An 18,882-nucleotide genomic window follows, 5' to 3' on the forward strand; every position below is an offset into this window, starting at 1 on the left:
CGATGACAGTGGTGTCATCTGCAAACTTCAGGAGTTTGACAGCCGGGTGCGTTGAGGTGCAGTCTTTCGTGTAGAGCAAGAAAAGCAGCGGAGAGAGGACACAACCTTGGGGTGCAACACACCGAGAGAGAGAGAGAGAGACCTTCCTCGTACGCAGTTTGATCGTTCTTTGTATTTATTCATCGAAATCACAAAAGGTTCAGTTGTGCTGACTTGGGGTTAGGCACAAAGATGGCTCATTATCTCGCAACGTTAAAATCGCTGATTTATTCATATGATAGCTTCATCTTTGATATTTTTAGACACTATGTGTTGCACTACTGTTTTTTTAAATAGTTTCTTTAAATGTTTCAAAAACAAACAGTACTAATAAGGCAACTGCACATTCATCCAACTAATAAAAACGAAATGTGGACAACACCACGGATTGATTGCCAGTCAATCACAGGGCACAACATTAAATCCATCCATACGTTTTTTTAGAAGATGGATTTCTCTATCTATAATGTACAATATAGTGTATATAAATTCCACCTGTTACAAAGTACCCTGAACGGATCATCATAATCAAGAGTTAATTTTCCTGTTTTTCAACCTTTTCACCACCCCAATCAAGACATAGTTGCATCTTCCATGTAAGAGCTTTTTTTTTTATTTTATTTTATTTATTTTTTTATAACCAACATAAAAGTCCAAAACAGATTTAATAATTCACTTGTTTCGGGAGCGAGCACGTCAATTATTTCTCCCTCTCACTCGAGTCCAACGGTGCAATACTTTAGTTCCCTTTTAATTGGAGATGAAAAATCCAGTAAGCCTTGAGTGCAGGCGGCAAGAGAGCAGCTTTTTAGTCCATGCAATATACATGACGTGTCAGGCGGGACATCCGCGACTGAATTACATAAGCCAGAGCAGATGCACGGAGAGCCTTGGAAAAACAACTTGAACACCACGGCATGAGGAGGGTTAGTGCTGATGCAGACTTTCAGGAATCACCTGAATGCATGTGCAACATACAGTGCACCAGGAATTGGTTTTTGATGGGAAAAAAAAATGCTTTACTAACTGAAAATCACCGGTTTACTATAGTCATCCATTTTCTATAGTGCTTCTCCTCAGGGTCATGAGTCAGCTGGAGCATATCCAAAACTGGGCTCCAGCCAATCGCAGGGCACGTCTAGTAAGGGACTTCTACATAAGACAAGAGTGTGAGCACTTTTGCCACCTTTGCCTACAGCGATAGAATTTTGATATTCCTTATTTTAAGACGAACGTACTCATCACCAGCAATAAAATCACATCAAATAAAGTGTAACACTTTATTAAGACTTTTTAGGGGGGAAAAATGATTGAAACAAGTGAAATGCTCTCACGCCAAAAATGCCTAGTAAGTACAAATATTTCAACGGACCAACAAAAAACATATTTTACCTTAATTTGACGTAATATATCTTGGTTAGATTGAAATGTTTTGCTGTGTAGGAGCCAGGTTCCCGCCACTTCCTGCCCATTAATATCGCCTCTATTCTGCACGCTAGCATGTTAGCAGGACTCCCGAGGCCTTTGCCAATGTGGAGGACGCTCACGCGCAAAGTGTGAAGTATAGCAAGTTGTGGGCACATCTGCCACCCTTCCTCTGATGCCGGTTGCGTGATTGACAGTAATAAAGTACAAATACTTTCCTACTGTACTGTAGTAGATTTTTTTTCAGATACTTGTATGTTTCTGATGACTTTTTATTTTTACTCCCTACATTTAAAAACAGACACCTGTACTGTATATTCTTTACTTTGTCGAAATAGGCTGCTTACTTCTGTAGATAGTCAAAGTTTTTTTTAATGCAACATTTTTTACTTTTACTTGCGTTTTTTGTTAAGAAGAAACGCTACTTTGACTCCATTGAGCTAAATTCTGCTCACTACTTGTGTTTTCATGTACAATATTTATTATTGCTAGTGCAATCAAATTTGGTTTGTCAGAGAGACTGAGTTTGTTTCATCAATCCAACGTAACCACTAGTGACTCATTTATGTGAAATCTAGATGTACCTTAAACATAGGCTCCAGATCACCTGCAACCTGAATGAGGATAATCAGTATAGTGAATGGATGGATGAACTATGAAAAAGAACAGCTATGTCATCTGCCTAAAAAATTTGCCATTTCAGCCTCCAAGAACTCCACTTGGAAAATGAGAAATATACAAGAGGCTGTCACAGACTGCGTTTACAAAATGTAAGGTTATTTGTAATAAAAGCAGCAGGTCAGCCACAGCACGTGTAAATTGCAGTTGCGCACATTTAAAAGTAGCAGAGAGAAAAATCAATCTGTATTATATGCACAGCACTCCAGATAAAGAAGTAAGTCGGCAGAACTCGCAATGTTTTTGAGTAATGAAATGTGGGTCAATCCGCTTGTCCAAGTTCAATGCAACCAAATTATATATATGTATTTGTACTTCGACTTGAGTACAGAATACCGTTGATTGACTGAGAGACGGCTCGGTGCCGTTTCTCGCAGCCAGCCAGCTGGTTGGCGGGCAGAGCGCCGCGTCAGCCAACGTGTGAGGCCGCCATCATTGGCATCCGTGTGTCTGGACCGACATCACAGGAATATTAAAAAAGATGCCTGCATGTCAATCATCACCTCCAATGTGTCTTTTTTCCTCTCTCTCGCTCTCTCCTTTTGGCTGGCAGCCGAGGCACCTCCTTGTATCTTCTATCATTAGAGGCTTCGAAGCGATGCAGAGATGGAAGCTGCACGGGAGAGGAAGGCGAACGCTTTGATGTTGTGCGCCTTCACGGAGGCAAATAACACACTTTGATTTTTTGTTTTTCTTAAAGCCGTCTTCACTCAAACGTACGCCCTCAACACGCTTTTGCACGCGCATCCTGTCAAAAAGGGGTGTTACTTGCCATCCAGCCCGGAATTTTGCAGGCTTTTTTGGCACACGCGTGTCACACTTTCATAAAAGTTCTTCAGTCTTCAGAGGGGAAGACGAGTCAATATCTGTCCTGTTTGATTTTCTCGGTAAGATAAATGAGTGTTTGGAGAAACATAAAGGTAATGAATTCATAAAAGCTGTGATGAGCGCAGCTGTCTCCGGCATCTGACGTGCAATCTGAGAAAAGGTGTCTCGGGTGCCTGGATCATCCTCCACTTTGTGTGTGTGTGCGTGTGTGTGTGTGTGTGTGTGTGTGTTTAAGTGCACATAAGAATGCTCATGCGAACAAACAACACTCAATTTACCGTCCACTAGAATTTCTTTTTAATCCAACGACTGCAACCAATACAATCAATCCCCAAAGATTTCACATAACATATCATCAAACAAAGGGAATAATTTATAGTGGAATACGATCACCAGTTAAACTATTAATAATCCCAGCAATGATCAAACTTTTTGGCACAGACATTGGTAAACTATTGGGCTCAAGCATTTATTTATTTACATTTTTTTATTTTTTTTAACAGACAGAGAGGCCAGGTCATTCATACATGAGGTAAAACAAATACAAATAAAAAAGTAAAAATGTGTACATGGAATAGTTTATTTTTGTATTTTATTATGTATAATTAAATTCATTACTTAATAAAACTCAATGAATTAAAAAAACAAATCTACATATTTTAATGAGCCAATTTCAGGCAAAAAAAATGGTAAAAGTAATGCAACAACTAAAACAGTTCATTTTAATAAAATACAAATGTATGCACATTTTTCATCAAACTATTTTGAATTAATGTAATTATAATTTATGAACCAATTATTTAATAAAATAAAACATGCTAGATGTGTATACGTTAAGTTATTGAATGAGATAACACAATATTTAATAAATACATCTTAAACAATTTTAATGGGGACAGCTCAAGGAATGTATCAAATATTACAGGATTGTTCACAGTTTATTTTATTAAATTAGAAATGTCTGCTCTTTTGTATGACAATAATAATAATATATTTATAATTTATCAACCAATTATTTAATAAAATAAGAAAATGTTAAATGTGTATTCTGTAATAAATCAAAACTAATTAATAAAAACATGAATTAACCAATTTTAAAAAACAGATAAATTAGCGCAAAAAATATACAGGACTCTAAAATAAATGCTCGGTGGGCCTAATCAAAAACTGTATCGGGCTGTATCTGGCCCACGGGCCGTTGTTTGGCCGCCCTTGTTTGAGTCCATCATATTAGACAACCTACAGTGAAATACTCAACAGTGTAGACATTTTTTCCTTCATAAGGTTTATGTATGTGATGTAATGTCTGTCTTTCCTCACTCATATGATGTTGAAAGCTAGCTAACCACGGGAAGCCCCTCCCCGCCCTCCCATCACCGTCTTCTTGCGTCCTGTGAACGTCGGCTCAGGTGTGGTGGGTCTGCAGTCCAGGGGGCTGCTGACACATCAGACGTGTTTTGATTCGCCGTGGATGTGAGGCGCATCCCGAGGCAGCCTTGAAATGAGCCTTGTTATCCTCCTCAGCGAGATGCGAGGCGCGCATCCTAATTAACGCACATCTCCTGGCGAGCGCTCTTGTCTGCGCGCCTCCGATCTCATCAGCTTTGCCAGCCCGCCTCAGTCAGAAAAGCGAGCGTCCGGCGATCTGACGGACGGACAGCGCTTTCCTATTTGGAGGACTTGGACAAATCTGATTAGGTTTGAAAAAGCATGCGGCCTCTTGCTTGCTAATCCTGTCATAAAGCATCCAGTCAGATTGCTGCGCATTATCTGAAAGGAAGATCGCCAGAAGATTACTATAATATTTTTTGCTCCTCCAATAATTGCAATTTACACTGTACATTGCTTAGTGCACTGTACAAACTGCATAAGCATCTCATTTTCATCACGGGCCACATTGTACTTCTGTTTTCCCTCAAGAGGGCCAAAATGACTATGAAAAGCATATAAACGTATAATCACCTCATCATATTATTACATACAGTGGATTAAAAAAAGTATACACACCCCGGTTCATTAACCAGGTTTTTGTGATACATATAAAAAAAAAAAAGACCAAGATAAATAATTTCAAAACTTTTTCCACCATTAATCTGACCTTTAACCTGTACAACGCAATTCAAAATGTATATAAAACATTTTTTTTGAAAGGGGAAGTAAAAATAAACACTTGAGATAATGTGTTTGCACAAGTGTGCAATGAAAGAGATGCATGCAGGACATTTCTGGAAAGTACTGACTCTTTAATACATATGACATCAATCTCTACTCTTCTAAATGTCTGCGTTATGGGTAAGGGTGGCAAGATGGAAAACTTATCTTACGAAGAAAAAACAAAACACTTCAATACTACCAAATGCATGCGGGATAACGTGATACGGTCCGATGAAACCAAGTTTGAACTTTTTGGCAAATATTCTGAAAGGTGTGTGTACCATGTGCAGAGTGAAGCATGGTAGTGACAGCATCATGAGTCGGGGCTGTTTGTCTTCAACTGGACCTGGGGCCTTAGAGAAGGTGGAAGGAATTATGAACCGTTCAAAATAGCAATCAGCGGGCAGCACAAAACCTTCAGGCTACAGCCAGGAGGAAAAAATATCGGGAAAAGCTAACTCCCCGTTAACTTCAGTTTGAATGTGATTGATTCGGAACACAGCCACATGCCGCTTATAAGAGGGTGTGCACAGTTGTGCAAACATATTTTCTCCATTGATTATTTTAACTTCCCCCCCCCTCGAAAAGATTTTGAAAGAAAAAAAAATCAATCGAGTTGTACAGGTTATAGGTCACATTAATGGTGGAAAAAGGTTGGAAATTATTTTATCTTGGTGTCATTTTTTTCACAAAAGCCTGCTCCTTGAACAGGGGTGTGTAGACTTTTTATATTCACTGTATACACAATTGACCCTGCTTTATATTATTATACAGTACTCAAGACTGTATAATAAGACTGTATTTCCAAATCATTTAATGTTATCATCATTAAACTAAACATACTGAATCATTAACAAGCTTGATAGTACTAATTGCAGTTACCAAGCATTCAATCAACATTGCTCCGATATCATCTCATCTATCTCGCTCACATTTCTTTTCCGTTGCCGTTTCAGCTCAGTGATGGCCTCACACAGCCTGAGAATTGCAATTTCCAGGTCATGAAGTAGATTCACAAGTCTTGCAACTTCCCCCTTGAGAAAAAGACAAGATGACCCGGCTTTAACTTGACTACGCCCGCCTCATTTCTTCTGCTCTCGGCCTTTCTCGCCATAAGCTCATTAGAGCACATCACCTCCACACACGTGTCTTCTTCCCCGCAGACCGCACTTCCGACATCGCTCTGCAAATAGTTGTAAGAACATGTATCATTATGCACTTGCGACCGTGCTACGCGCTTGCCAGCGCTTCCTTTTAATTTGGCTCCAAAGCCACCAGCGATTTAGACCTCTGGGACATCCTGTCGGCATACAGAACTTCTGGGAAGTGCTTGCTCGGACCGAGCTGGGTTCACTGGCAAATGTCGGCCTCTGCAGTGTCACTCGCGCGAAAAAAAAAGTGGGGAAGCTCGTTTTTCATCTTTGTGTGAGCATCCTGAATAAAGCATGGATCGTGTTTTAAGTAGCGCACCTTAGATGGAGCGTGCATGTGAAATGCTTTCTGCTGCAGGGCCAGGCTGACACTTGTTATAGAATTGCTAACAAACCAAAGAACAACTCATAATTGGTTGTGAAATTCCATCTCGACTTACTGCAAAGCTCACTAAAATTCAATGAGTGGATCTAGATCAACTACATCTGGGTGACATTTCTGTGACTTTTAAACACTTTCTACTTTGTCTTCAGACTGTCAATGAATTTATTTATTTATTTATGTATTTTTAGGTAATTTGGCACATCTCTGTTTGAATGTTCTGTTCCGAATGCATTAAAAAGGTTTAAAAATAACCCTCTTTTTTGACAGTATGGCAATGCAGTATATTTGTCTTCTCTTGGTGTTACCGTTTACAACTGTTCATCAAAAGTGCAGACATTAATAGGTTCCTCCTTTCAGCTAATTACCAGATACCTCCACTGGGAATTATGCAAGTCTAATTTTCAAGCTGTTGTGTGTAATAATTTGACTTTGTGTCATCTCTGTGGAGATGCCAAATGTCCAGCCAACATGACGACACAGTCTTCATACATCTGCACGGGTCAGGGTGTACGAAAAGGCTGGTTTTGGATGAGAATAGCGGTTCACATCAATAACTCAATAGTTATTTCGATCATCGAGGGATGAGGGCAACGGCGCAAAGTGAAGCTCCATCTTTGTCGCCAAAATGTTATGTCCAAGAGAACCTGAGAATTTGAGACACCGCGGAGAAGAGTGTTGTTCAACAAAGAGGCGCGGCTCTTAGCTAGCTAGCTAACTACACGTCGCAATTGCGCCAGATAACCACTGATGCAAATGAAGACACTCTAGCTGAAGTGCGTCACTCGGCACTGTTTCAGCTACCCCCCCCCAAAAAAAACAGTAAAACTGAGCCACAATTGAGTTCTACATAGTTCTCAGTCTTTGCATGTTTTCCAGAATTATCCTTAAACATCCATCCATTTTCTGAGCCGCTTCTCCTCACTAGGGTCGCGGGCAGGTGGCGGGGTACACCCTGAACTGGTTGCCAGCCAATCGCAGTATCTTTAAACATGTATAATGTATTTCGAACCAAATCTCAGAATTAACTTTACAGGGTCTTTAACAAGTTCGATTTAATTTCTGAATGTTTTTATGAATAAGCGAAGCTAAAGATAGGATTCAGCGCCCATCGATTTTTACCAAATACTCATTAAGCTAAACAAGTACCTCATTAGCTGCCGTGCAAATAGGTCACGTAACAGTGCTACCAAGGCAAAGAGTTTCACCATTTACATAGGCTGCCTCCTGCGGGAGTTTGGATTTGAAAAGTAAGCAAAGTGTGTGTGTGAGCGAGCGAGTGTATGTGAGACAGATTTGACCTGCAAGCAATCTCACGAGGCCCTCGTGCTGGGAGAGTCTAATCAGACTCTGGCTGGCGCTTGCTCCTCGGGATTGCTCCTTCCCGGCCCTCAAGCCTAATTAGGACCCGTGTGCACCATCCTCGGAAACGCTCGCAGTGACGTCTGGTGCTCACCTGTGTGTGTGTGTGTGTCTGTGTGCCCCGAAAATGAGCCGCTGGTGTGCAAGGAATGACGGCGACGGTTGGGGGCATCAGAGGTAGTGGAGCCACATTACCTACGCTCCCACCTAGAGGTCACAAGAGTGTAATAAATGTCAGGATATAGGCTAACAAAAAAAAGCAGATATCGGCGCTTTGAGGGTTTTTGAGCAAGAGGAGCGTCTTTTTAGATTCACCCCCCCTCCCACCACCGACCCCCCCCCCCCCTCTCCCAGCTCTCCTAATGATTGTGACCACTAGCAGGAGGAAGAAGTAAAAGTGAGAACATTCTGTCCAAGAATCCTCAAATGATCTGACAAAAGAGCATTTGAAGACATTTTTAAGAGGGCTGCAGGTGGAACAGGTAAAAAAAATAAAATAAATTATATATATATATATATATATATATATATTTTATTATATATATGGCACGGTGGACGACTGGTTAGAGCATCAGCCTCACAGTTCTGAGGACCCGGGTTCAATCTCCGGCCCCGCCTGTGTGGAGTTTGCATGTTCTCCCCGTGCCTCTGTGGGTTTTCTCCGGGCACTCCGGTTTCCTCCCACATCCCAAAAACATGCATTAATTGGAGACTCTAAATTGCCCGTAGGCATGACTGTGAGTGCGAATGGTTGTTTGTTTCTATGTGCCCTGCGATTGGCTGGCAACCAGTTCAGGGTGTACCCCGCCTCCTGCCCGATGACAGCTGGGATAGGCTCCAGCACGCCCGCGACCCTAGTGAGGAGAAGCGGCTCAGAAAATGGATGGATGGATATATATATATTGTGTGTTTATTTTTTTTCCCATTTAAAATTCTACATTTAATAATACAATCTACAATTTAATTTAACTACTCAAGTTCCCCGTGGTCTTGTAGGCCTCGAGTTCAATTTGTCTCTTTGACGAGTACAAACACCAAACTTGAAGAAGAAGAAGAAAGGTAGTCAAAGACAGGAACATGAAGTGGGGAAGGATTTAAAGCTGACACATCTGAGAATGGAAGGAACAAAACTTGAAATGTGAAATGACAGAAACTTAAAAGAAAAAAATAAGTTTTCAAATACAAATAAATGACAATATGCAGTATATTTATATTAAAGATGACCATGAATGACAAATATCTGTAGCATTTTTTGGGAGAATCTTTATTTTAGTCTTAGTACCTTGGAGCGACTTGGAATCGGCACAGGCTGCCCAGATTGGAATCCTTCTCTCCAGGAAAGCTAAGTTTGACATCCTTTTCTTTCATTGCTGCACAATTTAGCTCACCCAATCCTCAGATATACAACTATAGTGAAGCCTAGAAACTTCAGCAGCAACTTGCTCTTACTGTTTAGCAGCCATGTTTACACCGACATACACAGTGGACTAGCTAGACCTGATTAGCTTGTTTCAAATGTTGACATTCTAATGTTTGACTGGTTTTATTGATTATAATGATGTGTGTACTGTATGTGTGTGATGAGTAAAAAGTTGTTTGGCTATTTGTATGTAACATGTTTCCCTTTTTCGTAGCTTATCTCCCACACATACCCTAACGTGTATGCTAGTAAAATGATACTAGCATATTTTTTTTTAGTGTGGCAGCCATCATTCTTCTGATAACTTATTCCCAATGTTATATCGAGTGCAAACATTAGAAAAGACAACTCACATCCAAGCATGGCTTTCTTTTGGTTGTTTGCATTTAGGAAAGATTCAAGTAGTTAATTAGCATAAATTGACATCATTTAGAGGCTTTCTCATCTGTTGTAAAAGCAGCCTAGTAGTTTTTTGCACTTAATATGGAATCACGGATGCAAGCATTATTTTGCTTTTGTGTAAAATCACTAATCACCAGTTTAAAATGTATGTATGCTTCCTGAGGTGTCCCAGGGTGATAGTAGTTTAGACGCTGAGCTATCCAGTTGATATAATTGTGGTTGTATCGACCAATCTGTGTCCAAATTCGAAGCCGCAAGTTTTTAAAACAATGATAGTCCAAGAACACAAAAGCATCGCTGTGGCTGTAGCTACAAATCTTACCTGAACTGACCCAGACTTCTCTTTTAATAAGGAAAAAAAAGACAAAAATGAAGCCTTTTTTATTCATGGTTTTCAATTTTCTGTGTTCTGATCGTGTAATGGTTCATTCGCCTGACTTTTGTGCAGCAGCGTGAATTCAGTTCCCACCCAGTGACAGTGTAAATATGAGTGTGAACGGTTGTCTGTCTCGATATGTGCTCTGTGATTGATTGGTGAATAGTACAGTGTGTCACCGGCCTTTTGCCCGAAGAGCTCCCTGAACAATAGAAAGCCTGTAGAAAATGTATGGATTGAAGACATATTAGATACTCTTTTACTTCTTGACTGGATCGGCGTACAATTAATTTGTAAAACATCGGTCCAGGCAGCATCGTGGACTAGTGGTTACCACGTCTTCCACTGGTGTTGCCTCAGTTACTTAACTGAGTACTTGATTTTAAAAGTAAGAGTTAGATTGCAAGTTACTTCATTTGTTACTTTCAGCAGCTGAAGAGTGGCATGCAGTATTATCACTTATCCACAGTATGAAAGTGCATTAGCTTAACTGGCAAAACACTCCACACAAGTTACAGAATGACATCAACATGAACCAATAACATATACAGCGCCATTAAATTAGCTACTTACGGTAGTGCGGACTTGACATGAAAACCTGACTGTGGGTTGTATGATAAACAATCGCCTCTCTGTCATGTTCGTTAATTTGCAGGTTTACTAATACAGTATCTTACCAGTTGTTTTAAGTTGCTGTTGCTCATTTAAGCCTCTTCTTGAGCCACCCTAAAGAGCACTCGTTTGCCTTGTGCGATTCATCATAGCCACAATCGTAACTCGCAGTGGCACACATAAGTAATTTTGATCTGACTACATATCTAGAGATCGTATTGTATTAGATTACTTGTACTAGATTACTCCAATAAGTGTATGTATATATATTTTTTATTATTATTTTATTTTTTTTACACAGTAACGTGTGACCGGCATCACTGCTACCACACAGTTCTTAGGTTTGGGGTTCGAGTCTCAGCAACAAAGTCATTAAACTACAAAGTCATTATTTAAAAGATACTCAAATACTTACAGCTAAAATTAGAAGACCCAACTTCTCCTTTAACCATTCCAATAAGAACATGAAAAATATACTCTTAGCAGAATATCCTAGGGTGCAATACTTCACTTCACCCCGCTCCATAAAAATGATAAGGAATACAATGATATAGTTGCTTTTGTGGTAACAGATCACCCAGTCTCTTACGTTCATTCTTTAGTATGCAGCGCAGGAGGCCAAATCCAAACTTTTCTCTGCAATCATGTAACCCGCAGTCTCCCAGTCTATTTGATAACCTGCAACGGTAAGGTGCTTCCTCCTTTGTCTTTGCACAGTGATTGAAATTCCTCACACCCACTCATCCGCCGATCATATCACCGCCACCCACAGCAAAGCCTTGGCGATTACGACGCCCCGCCAAAGATACCTTTTAATTTCATATGCCAAGAATCCACTTGTGTGCGTATTTAATGACACCAAATGTGAGCATAGCAGGATGTTGACCACATTTTGGAGGTTAACATTTTTATTCATGATTGCCAGTTCTCACCTTGAAGGACTTCTTTTACAGAAATGAAAGACAAAGAGCAAGCAAAGACGAGAGTAGACTGAACTCTTTGATGTACTGATGAAGTTAAATGGGCAAGCATCTTAAAAGAAGCAGCAATTTAACACAAACATGGATTTTGTAATTTTGTTTCGGTGCCTATTCTCATGAGCAATTTGTATGATAGCCAGTGAAATTTCATCTTAGCACCACCCCTTGCCATTAATGGTAATATGATAATTATCAATAGTACTTGCTAACATTGTCTTCAAAACAATCTTGACAATGACAAGATACATATACAAGATTATGATAAAGCCTTGTTTCCACCAACTGGTATGGTTTGATTCACTTCAGTTTGGGATGCATTTTATTGTTTTTCCAAAAGTATAACTTCCCTCATTTCTGTACCCCCACAGTGAGGTACCAATCATACTAGTCTGTTTCTGAAGCCTGGTGGTAGCTGTTTTTTTAAAAAAAAAATTATTATTATTATTTTGTGTTGCAATGAATGGATCAATCGAATGTCATTTATCACCAAAATCCTTCCAAATGCCCTTCAGGTGCCAGTCACACTATGCTTACAACTGAATGGATTATGACCAAGGATGACTCCACCAGAACCACTGCCATTGACGGGCAGAGGCTTAACGACCGTCGTTTTTGCATCCCAAAACTGCGATACCATTCTTGGTTTGGGGCATGCCTCTAACTAAAGGGAATAGTAGTTGGGTTTCCACACTAGGCTAGAACTTCGTAAATATGTTATCCAGTTGGACAAACTTGGGATGACAAAAGAAACATTTGACATTGTAGCATTTGACTGGAGAAAATTAATCAGTGAGTCGATTGACTTTTGTTTTCAATTTGATTGAGATGGATGAAATACTTTCTTAATGTGCTCATCTTTAAGCAAATTAGTGGCGTTTGGATCTACAGCGCCTCTGCAAGTCGCACCAAAAATAGTGCACAGTCGACCAAATTCTTAACAAATTAATTGGTTATTATAACTATCCCTTTTACGTTGCATACAAATCTGATGAAACCGAAGAAAATGCTATAAAGTGCTTCTACTTTATACCTCACTACAGACCTAGGAATCCAACTCTTCCTTGAAAGTTTTCAAAGTCTTTCTTTCCAGAGTATCCTTTTGATTTCCTTTTTGATATATCGAGTCTGCATGAATGTAAAGGAAGATAAATGGTAAAGGTGAGGTGATGCCTGCTCATCTCATATCGCTGCTCAATGGCTTTACTCCAGTGGAGTGTACTGGATTTGCTGTAGTCATCCTCGGAATTTGTCAATCTCTCTTTTAAAAATACACTAAATCCTAAATCTCTACTCCCACTTGAAATCATGACCCACCGTCTCATAGAACTTGACATTAAAGGGTCTGTAGAAGTCTCGCAGCTGCTCAATGGCGTCCCGGTCGATCTGCACGTGAGTCCGGCCCTTGGACTTTCCTAGGCAGCGAGGTGAACCGCTGCTCTCCGGTTTCTTGAGACACGGGAAGCCTTTGGTGCGGTTGAAATAGAAGTGCTTGTCCGTGACGATGCGCTTGAGTCCCAGGAAGTCCTGCACCCGAGCCAGCTCGCCTGCCGGGTCAGTAATAAGGCGCTCGCCGCTGACAAAGTGGATCTGAGCCAAAGGGAAGTAGCGCAGCCAGTTTTCGAGGTGAAGGACGTACAGGCCGATACGGATGGCGTTCCAGGATGTGTCCACCAGGCCCGAGCTCTGGTTCTGGAAGGCTAGTTCCTGGAAGCTTGGCAAGTCGGGAGATTTGGATAAAGTCTGGGTGTAATCTGATATGGCTCGGGTGACCGGGTCTCGTACCACCACGATGAGCTTGGTGTCTCGGGACATGGCGGCGATTCTGTGTGGCGTCTCTTTTGTCACAAAGTAGCTCGGAGTCTTCTCCATGGTGATTTGGCCTTCAAGAGTCCTTGGCATCAAACCTCTGAAGGAAACATAAAAGCATAGTGAAGTCTTTTTGTTTACATCCACTTAAATTATTTATTTGACGCTCTTTCTTGGGGGGGCGCAGCCCTTTTGAAATCTGTTCAAGCTAAGCAACTCAAACACAGAGGACACAATGTCCTTTGCATGAAGGAAAATGGGAACATTAGAGAAATGCAAGTGAGGGGCAAAAACACCAGTGGTGGAAAGTAACGAAGTAGAACAAATCTTCATTACCTGTACTGTACTTAAGTAAATGTTTCAGGTAGCTGTATTTTACTCCGAGTATTTCTTTTCCTGGCAACTTTATATTTTTACAAGCTACATTTGAACACAGATATCTGCACTTTCTACTCCTTATTCTGTCAGAATAGGCTGGTTACATTTTTCAACCTCCATGGATGATGATGCGATGTAAAAAAAAAGGCATAATAGAGAGAAGCGGTCAAGTCCCCAACAATTGAGATCTTGACTGATTGAGATCTCGCTATAAGCCGGAAAAAAAAAAACAGGGACAGCAGCAACAAGGTGGAACTTAAACCCGGGGGCAGTAATGACAACGGAAAATGATTCGGAGAAGCAAGATATCCCCCATCCTTGGCCTTATTCGATTCCAAAATTCTCCCGTCTAATCTGAACAAACAAATAAACAAACAAACAAACAAAGAAACGCGTAGATCAGCGCACCTGGGCACATGTGATGCGCCGATGTCTGTGCCGTTGTGGGTGTGGACACAGCTGACTTCATTCGCCATCAATCAAAGTGGCTCCTCTCATTCCCTTTAAATGTGGTGCAATGAACGTTTCATTTCTATCCGCCATTATCAAAATGGATATTCTATATACAGTAATTGACTGTAATTAAAATAATTTCTACGTTTGACCATTTTTTTTTCTTTCACTTCAGTACAGAATTTAAATTAGTACTTCTATATTTACTTTTTTTTTTTTTTTTTTTTTTTTTTAAATACACAACACTCTGTTCTTATGCTGATGCAAGTAGAGCGTGTGAGAACTTTGCCCACCTCTGTAAAAAGACCCTAAATCCTTGCCAGCGAGAAGCTCCTTTTGGCCATAAACCTAGTTTCTTGATGCAAATAAAGACGCTGAAGCAAAGCGCGAGCGCTTTCACTTGTCACGAGAGAATTGTGTCGCACATAGCTCCACCGTGTAACACACTTCAAGAGCAATAAATCACCATGAAGGCACACACAACACATCCAGTAGCAGGTGACTGATATGCTGACAAGTCTACAAAGTAGGACACTGTAGTCTCGACATCGGTAGGTACACGACCCAAATCCTCTAAAATGGCCGAAACCTGTCTATCAAATCCATTATGTGTACAGTTAATAGGGATCTAGCCTTTCCGCGAATCACGAAAAAACACGAGTCATTGACGCATCCCAACTTTATAATTGCTCTTGTTAATAGTTTAAACCATAAATACAGTATACCACAAACTATGATCCCAAAACAGTTTTATATCTCATGAAACTCATCTTACAACACTACCCTAAAAATAAATAGCTTACAGATTATTTGATTTTCAACTAAATGCACCAGAAGTGCGTATGTTCATGCACATGTGGCATAGACTCATCATAACTTCCGCTAACTACTAAACTTATCTCCTCGACATACAAGGCTTCTCTCGACATACAAGGCTTCTCTCTCAGTCAACATGTAGCACTTCAATATACTTCCTTGGCACCAATCACCGTACTTTCCTATTTAGACAGGGCTTCGGCTGCATCTTGTCTAATTAAAATTAAAAAATGTGAATAGTGAACTGCTAATATTTGGGATATTTTCTGTATTGTTGTGGTTGTTCTTGTTGCTATATTGTAAGACAAATTTTCAACATTATAGGACACTATATTAAATTTAACATTTTTCTACATGAACACTTACATTTTGGGCTACTATTTACCTTATGTAACATGTAGAGGCCCTACTGAAATAAAAATTGAAAGTAACTGAAAATGCTTTGTGAATTTCAAATCACGGACAATTTGAACATATCGTGGTGTTTCTGTATATAAATCCTCATGATAAAATCTGGATCTTAATTTTCTGGTAGTGATGAAAAATCGATCCATTTTACCTTTAACATATAACGTGTTAGCTTAACTGTGTTTAAAAAAAATTAAATAAAAGTCATAAATTTTTTCTGAATCTGTTACGCCCATCCCGATCTTCTGAATGTTTCGGTTGTATTTCAACTTATTTATTGTACTTTACAATGGTGTAGAACAGCACCAATAGCTGCTTCTAATATTTTGGGTACCTTATTACAGTATTTGGCGAACTGAGATAGGCAAAATATTCGGAACAGTGCAGTACTGCAGACTACAATCACAATATCAGACTTATTCTAAAGTAATACAGCTCTGTACAAAAACACAGCATTATATTTATAAAGGCAGATTTGTGATGCGTCTCTTATTTTGGATTCTTGCACTACAGCCCTCTGACTTCTGTTACTCTTTGGCAACTTTCAGGGATCGTTAGCTTCATCTTTTTGCTTGTCTGAGACAACACTTGCAACGCAGCTCCACTGGTCAATAAACGGCTGTCCAGATCCATAGTTTGACCTTTACTCATCAGGAGCAAGCGTACATTTATGAAGGCCCACGAACCTCACAAGTCTGCGTGTTGGCATTCGACCTTTTCTGGCGGCTGACAATCACAATGCCCGACAGCCAATTACTGCAGTGGGGAGGTTTTCTTCTGCAATGATTTCGTACGAACTATACTGCTTGACGGCAAATCATTAACAAGAATGAATGTATGTGTAATGTTCTCGGTCTTAATTTAAAGTGATTCAAATGGATGAAAGTTTCGCATTGCCTCTTTGCAATACAAGAATCCTGCCTTTACAAGTAAGATAAATTTTGTATCATCTCTCACTATGGATCGTGTGGGGATGCTTAATGAAGTGTCTGACAGGCTTTCGACAAATGTAGCCGTTTAATGAGGCCACACTTTGTTAAAGGCCCTCTATGTCGCAGTTTGGGATCAATAACCAACACAGTCCAACTTCTTTCGCCGAGGAAGGGAAAAGTACGAGTTCGTGGACGACGGCTGACAAGTGGTTTAATTATCTGAAATAGCGGCAGGACATTAAAACTAGTCTTGGCTTCTCCTTTAAAAAAAAGAATGGATTCAAAGTAGCTCTCTTATGGGTGGAAGAAAATCCATCTAACATTTTAATGTACTCATTTTAATGCTAGAAGCAACATTTACTGCATGTATATTTTATGTTGCATGCATTACAGCCAGTGTGCTGGGAGAGATCGTCAGGTGCACCACGGTAAACTATCAAATTTCTCTTAATTGGTCTGGTAATTATTGATTTATTACAGATAATGTATCTTTGCTATCTATGTATAGTGACCAGCAGAACAATTAAATGCTCTTCCACTGGATGGTAGAAGGTAGATAATTCATATCTAGTTCCACATTTTTTTTTTTCGAACGTAAAATATGTGGCCTGACTCAATAAAGGTTTACCATTTTACCACATATTAGAAACGCCATTATATACACCTGTGCAATCTTAAGATCTAACGCAAGAAATCTGCTTGATTAGTCAGAGAGGTTTTAAACTAATAATGCTTTTGAATATGCTTTCCAACTACACTGCATCATACTGACAGATGTGTCCAATATTTTATCCCTTCATAAGATAATAGAACAGTCACACACTTCTTTGCAAAAAAAAAAAAAAAAAAAATAATAATAATAATATTGCGAAAGCAGAACTCCTGTTGGAGTTTTTGGAATGTACCGGTGTACCTAATGAAGTGTCCAGCCCCCTCCCCGAGGTCGTGTGACCTTACCTGTACCACTCGAGCCCTCTGTCATAGTGCCTATCAAAGAAGTGCGTCTCGGTCCCAGCAGCTCTCACGTCCGGATGGATCCGTATGAACTCCAGAACAGCCCTGGTTCCGCCCTTCTTCACGCCAACTATGATGGCATTGGGCAACTTCTTATTCCCGAACTTCGGCGTGCTGGCGAGGAGCGCGGCCGGTGGCGGCCCCTCGGCAGCCTTCACCCGGGATGCCGCCACAGCCGACGGGGGAGGAGACGCGCAGGCTCCAGCGGCCGGCAGCCGCCGACCGCAGCTCGGAGCCGGATCCCCCGAGGCCGGCAGCACGAGGGGCTCCGCGTGGAATAAACTGCAGTAGCCCACGTAGGAAAGAAACAAGGACAACAAGCACACTGATGTTTTTGTAAGCCGGCGATGGAGCAGGAGCGCACATGCCATCTCTCCGTGGATACCAAGAGTGCATCTTTTTTTTTTTTTTTTTTTTAATTAATCTTGCCTAATGTCTTCAAAGCTCGGAAAAGATCGCATTCCGTCTCCCGTGATGATGCGCGTCCAAACTTCCCATGTGGAGGGGGAAACCGGCCTCCTCCGAGAGTCCCGCTCTCGGCCACGGTCATGACGCACCGGTGGGGAGGAGGACGCGCGCGGCTCCGACAACTTGGACTGACTCTCGGCACACACTCACAACAGCTAAAAAAAAAAAAAAAATCAAGTCGCTGACGTCACGGCGTCTTTGCATGAAACGCACGCTGGCATCTCAGACTTGACTGACTCTCTCCGCAGCAAGATGCACACAGCATCCACTGCAAAATCCAACATACGCAGTGGAATATTTGCATGAATTCGACCCAATGAATACAAATCACACTGGGACGTGTTAATACATAACCGCATATCATAGCAATCCATGGATACCGTGCAAATATGCCTCCTTGTGACTGTGGGCGGCAATTACATCAGCGCAATCTTCGCTCATATGTAGTTATTGTCGACGCGGTGATGGCCGGATAATATCCCAAAGCAACTGAGATCACGATATCACGTCTTTATTAATCAAAACACAAAGAACCGCAAGTGCGTGAGTAATGAGGAAACGAAAAACGATGACAAAAGGACATCGTGAAAAAACCTAGCCTAAAGTATGAAGTAGATATCCCAATAAGGAATAAGTAAAGACTAACAACAGAATCAATCCTTGACAAGGAACAAATAAACACATGGAAAAAAACACATGGTACTTACTGGTACCACGTAGCCAGAAAACACAATAAGTATGACCAGGATAGCAAGAAATTACTGCTATACAACAAGTAGTAGCACAGAAAGTGACAAT

The 18,882-nt window shown here is 40.7% G+C and overlaps 2 protein-coding genes across 2 annotated transcripts in view; one reads left to right on the forward strand and one right to left on the reverse strand.

Moving 5' to 3' along the window:
- lrrc4bb (leucine rich repeat containing 4Bb) overlaps window positions 1–18,882 on the forward strand; it is a 41,573-nt gene that overhangs the window by 1,987 nt on the left and 20,704 nt on the right. The window lies entirely within an intron of this gene.
- On the reverse strand, window positions 11,320–18,211 carry LOC133469247 (heparan sulfate glucosamine 3-O-sulfotransferase 2-like). The gene is made up of 2 exons (XM_061756072.1): window positions 17,560–18,211; window positions 11,320–13,715 (listed from the first exon to the last, which is right to left on the reverse strand). Exons 1-2 carry the CDS (start codon window positions 17,985–17,987, stop codon window positions 13,097–13,099), a joined length of 1,047 nt encoding a protein of 348 aa, XP_061612056.1. The 5' UTR covers window positions 17,988–18,211; the 3' UTR covers window positions 11,320–13,096.

The sequence above is a fragment of the Phyllopteryx taeniolatus genome, chromosome 19 (assembly GCF_024500385.1).
Source record: "Phyllopteryx taeniolatus isolate TA_2022b chromosome 19, UOR_Ptae_1.2, whole genome shotgun sequence".
Lineage (NCBI taxonomy): Eukaryota > Metazoa > Chordata > Actinopteri > Syngnathiformes > Syngnathidae > Phyllopteryx > Phyllopteryx taeniolatus.

What these genes read in the sequence shown, in the direction of transcription:
- LOC133469247 (XM_061756072.1), bottom strand. Translation starts at nt 17,987, where the DNA reads ATGGCATGTGCGCTCCTGCTCCATCGCCGGCTTACAAAAACATCAGTG. An exon ending in AGAGGGCTCGAGTGGTACAG is followed by an intron (nt 13,716 to 17,559) that starts GTAAGGTCACAC and finishes TGTTTCCTTCAG; the next exon opens with AGGTTTGATGCCAAGGACTC.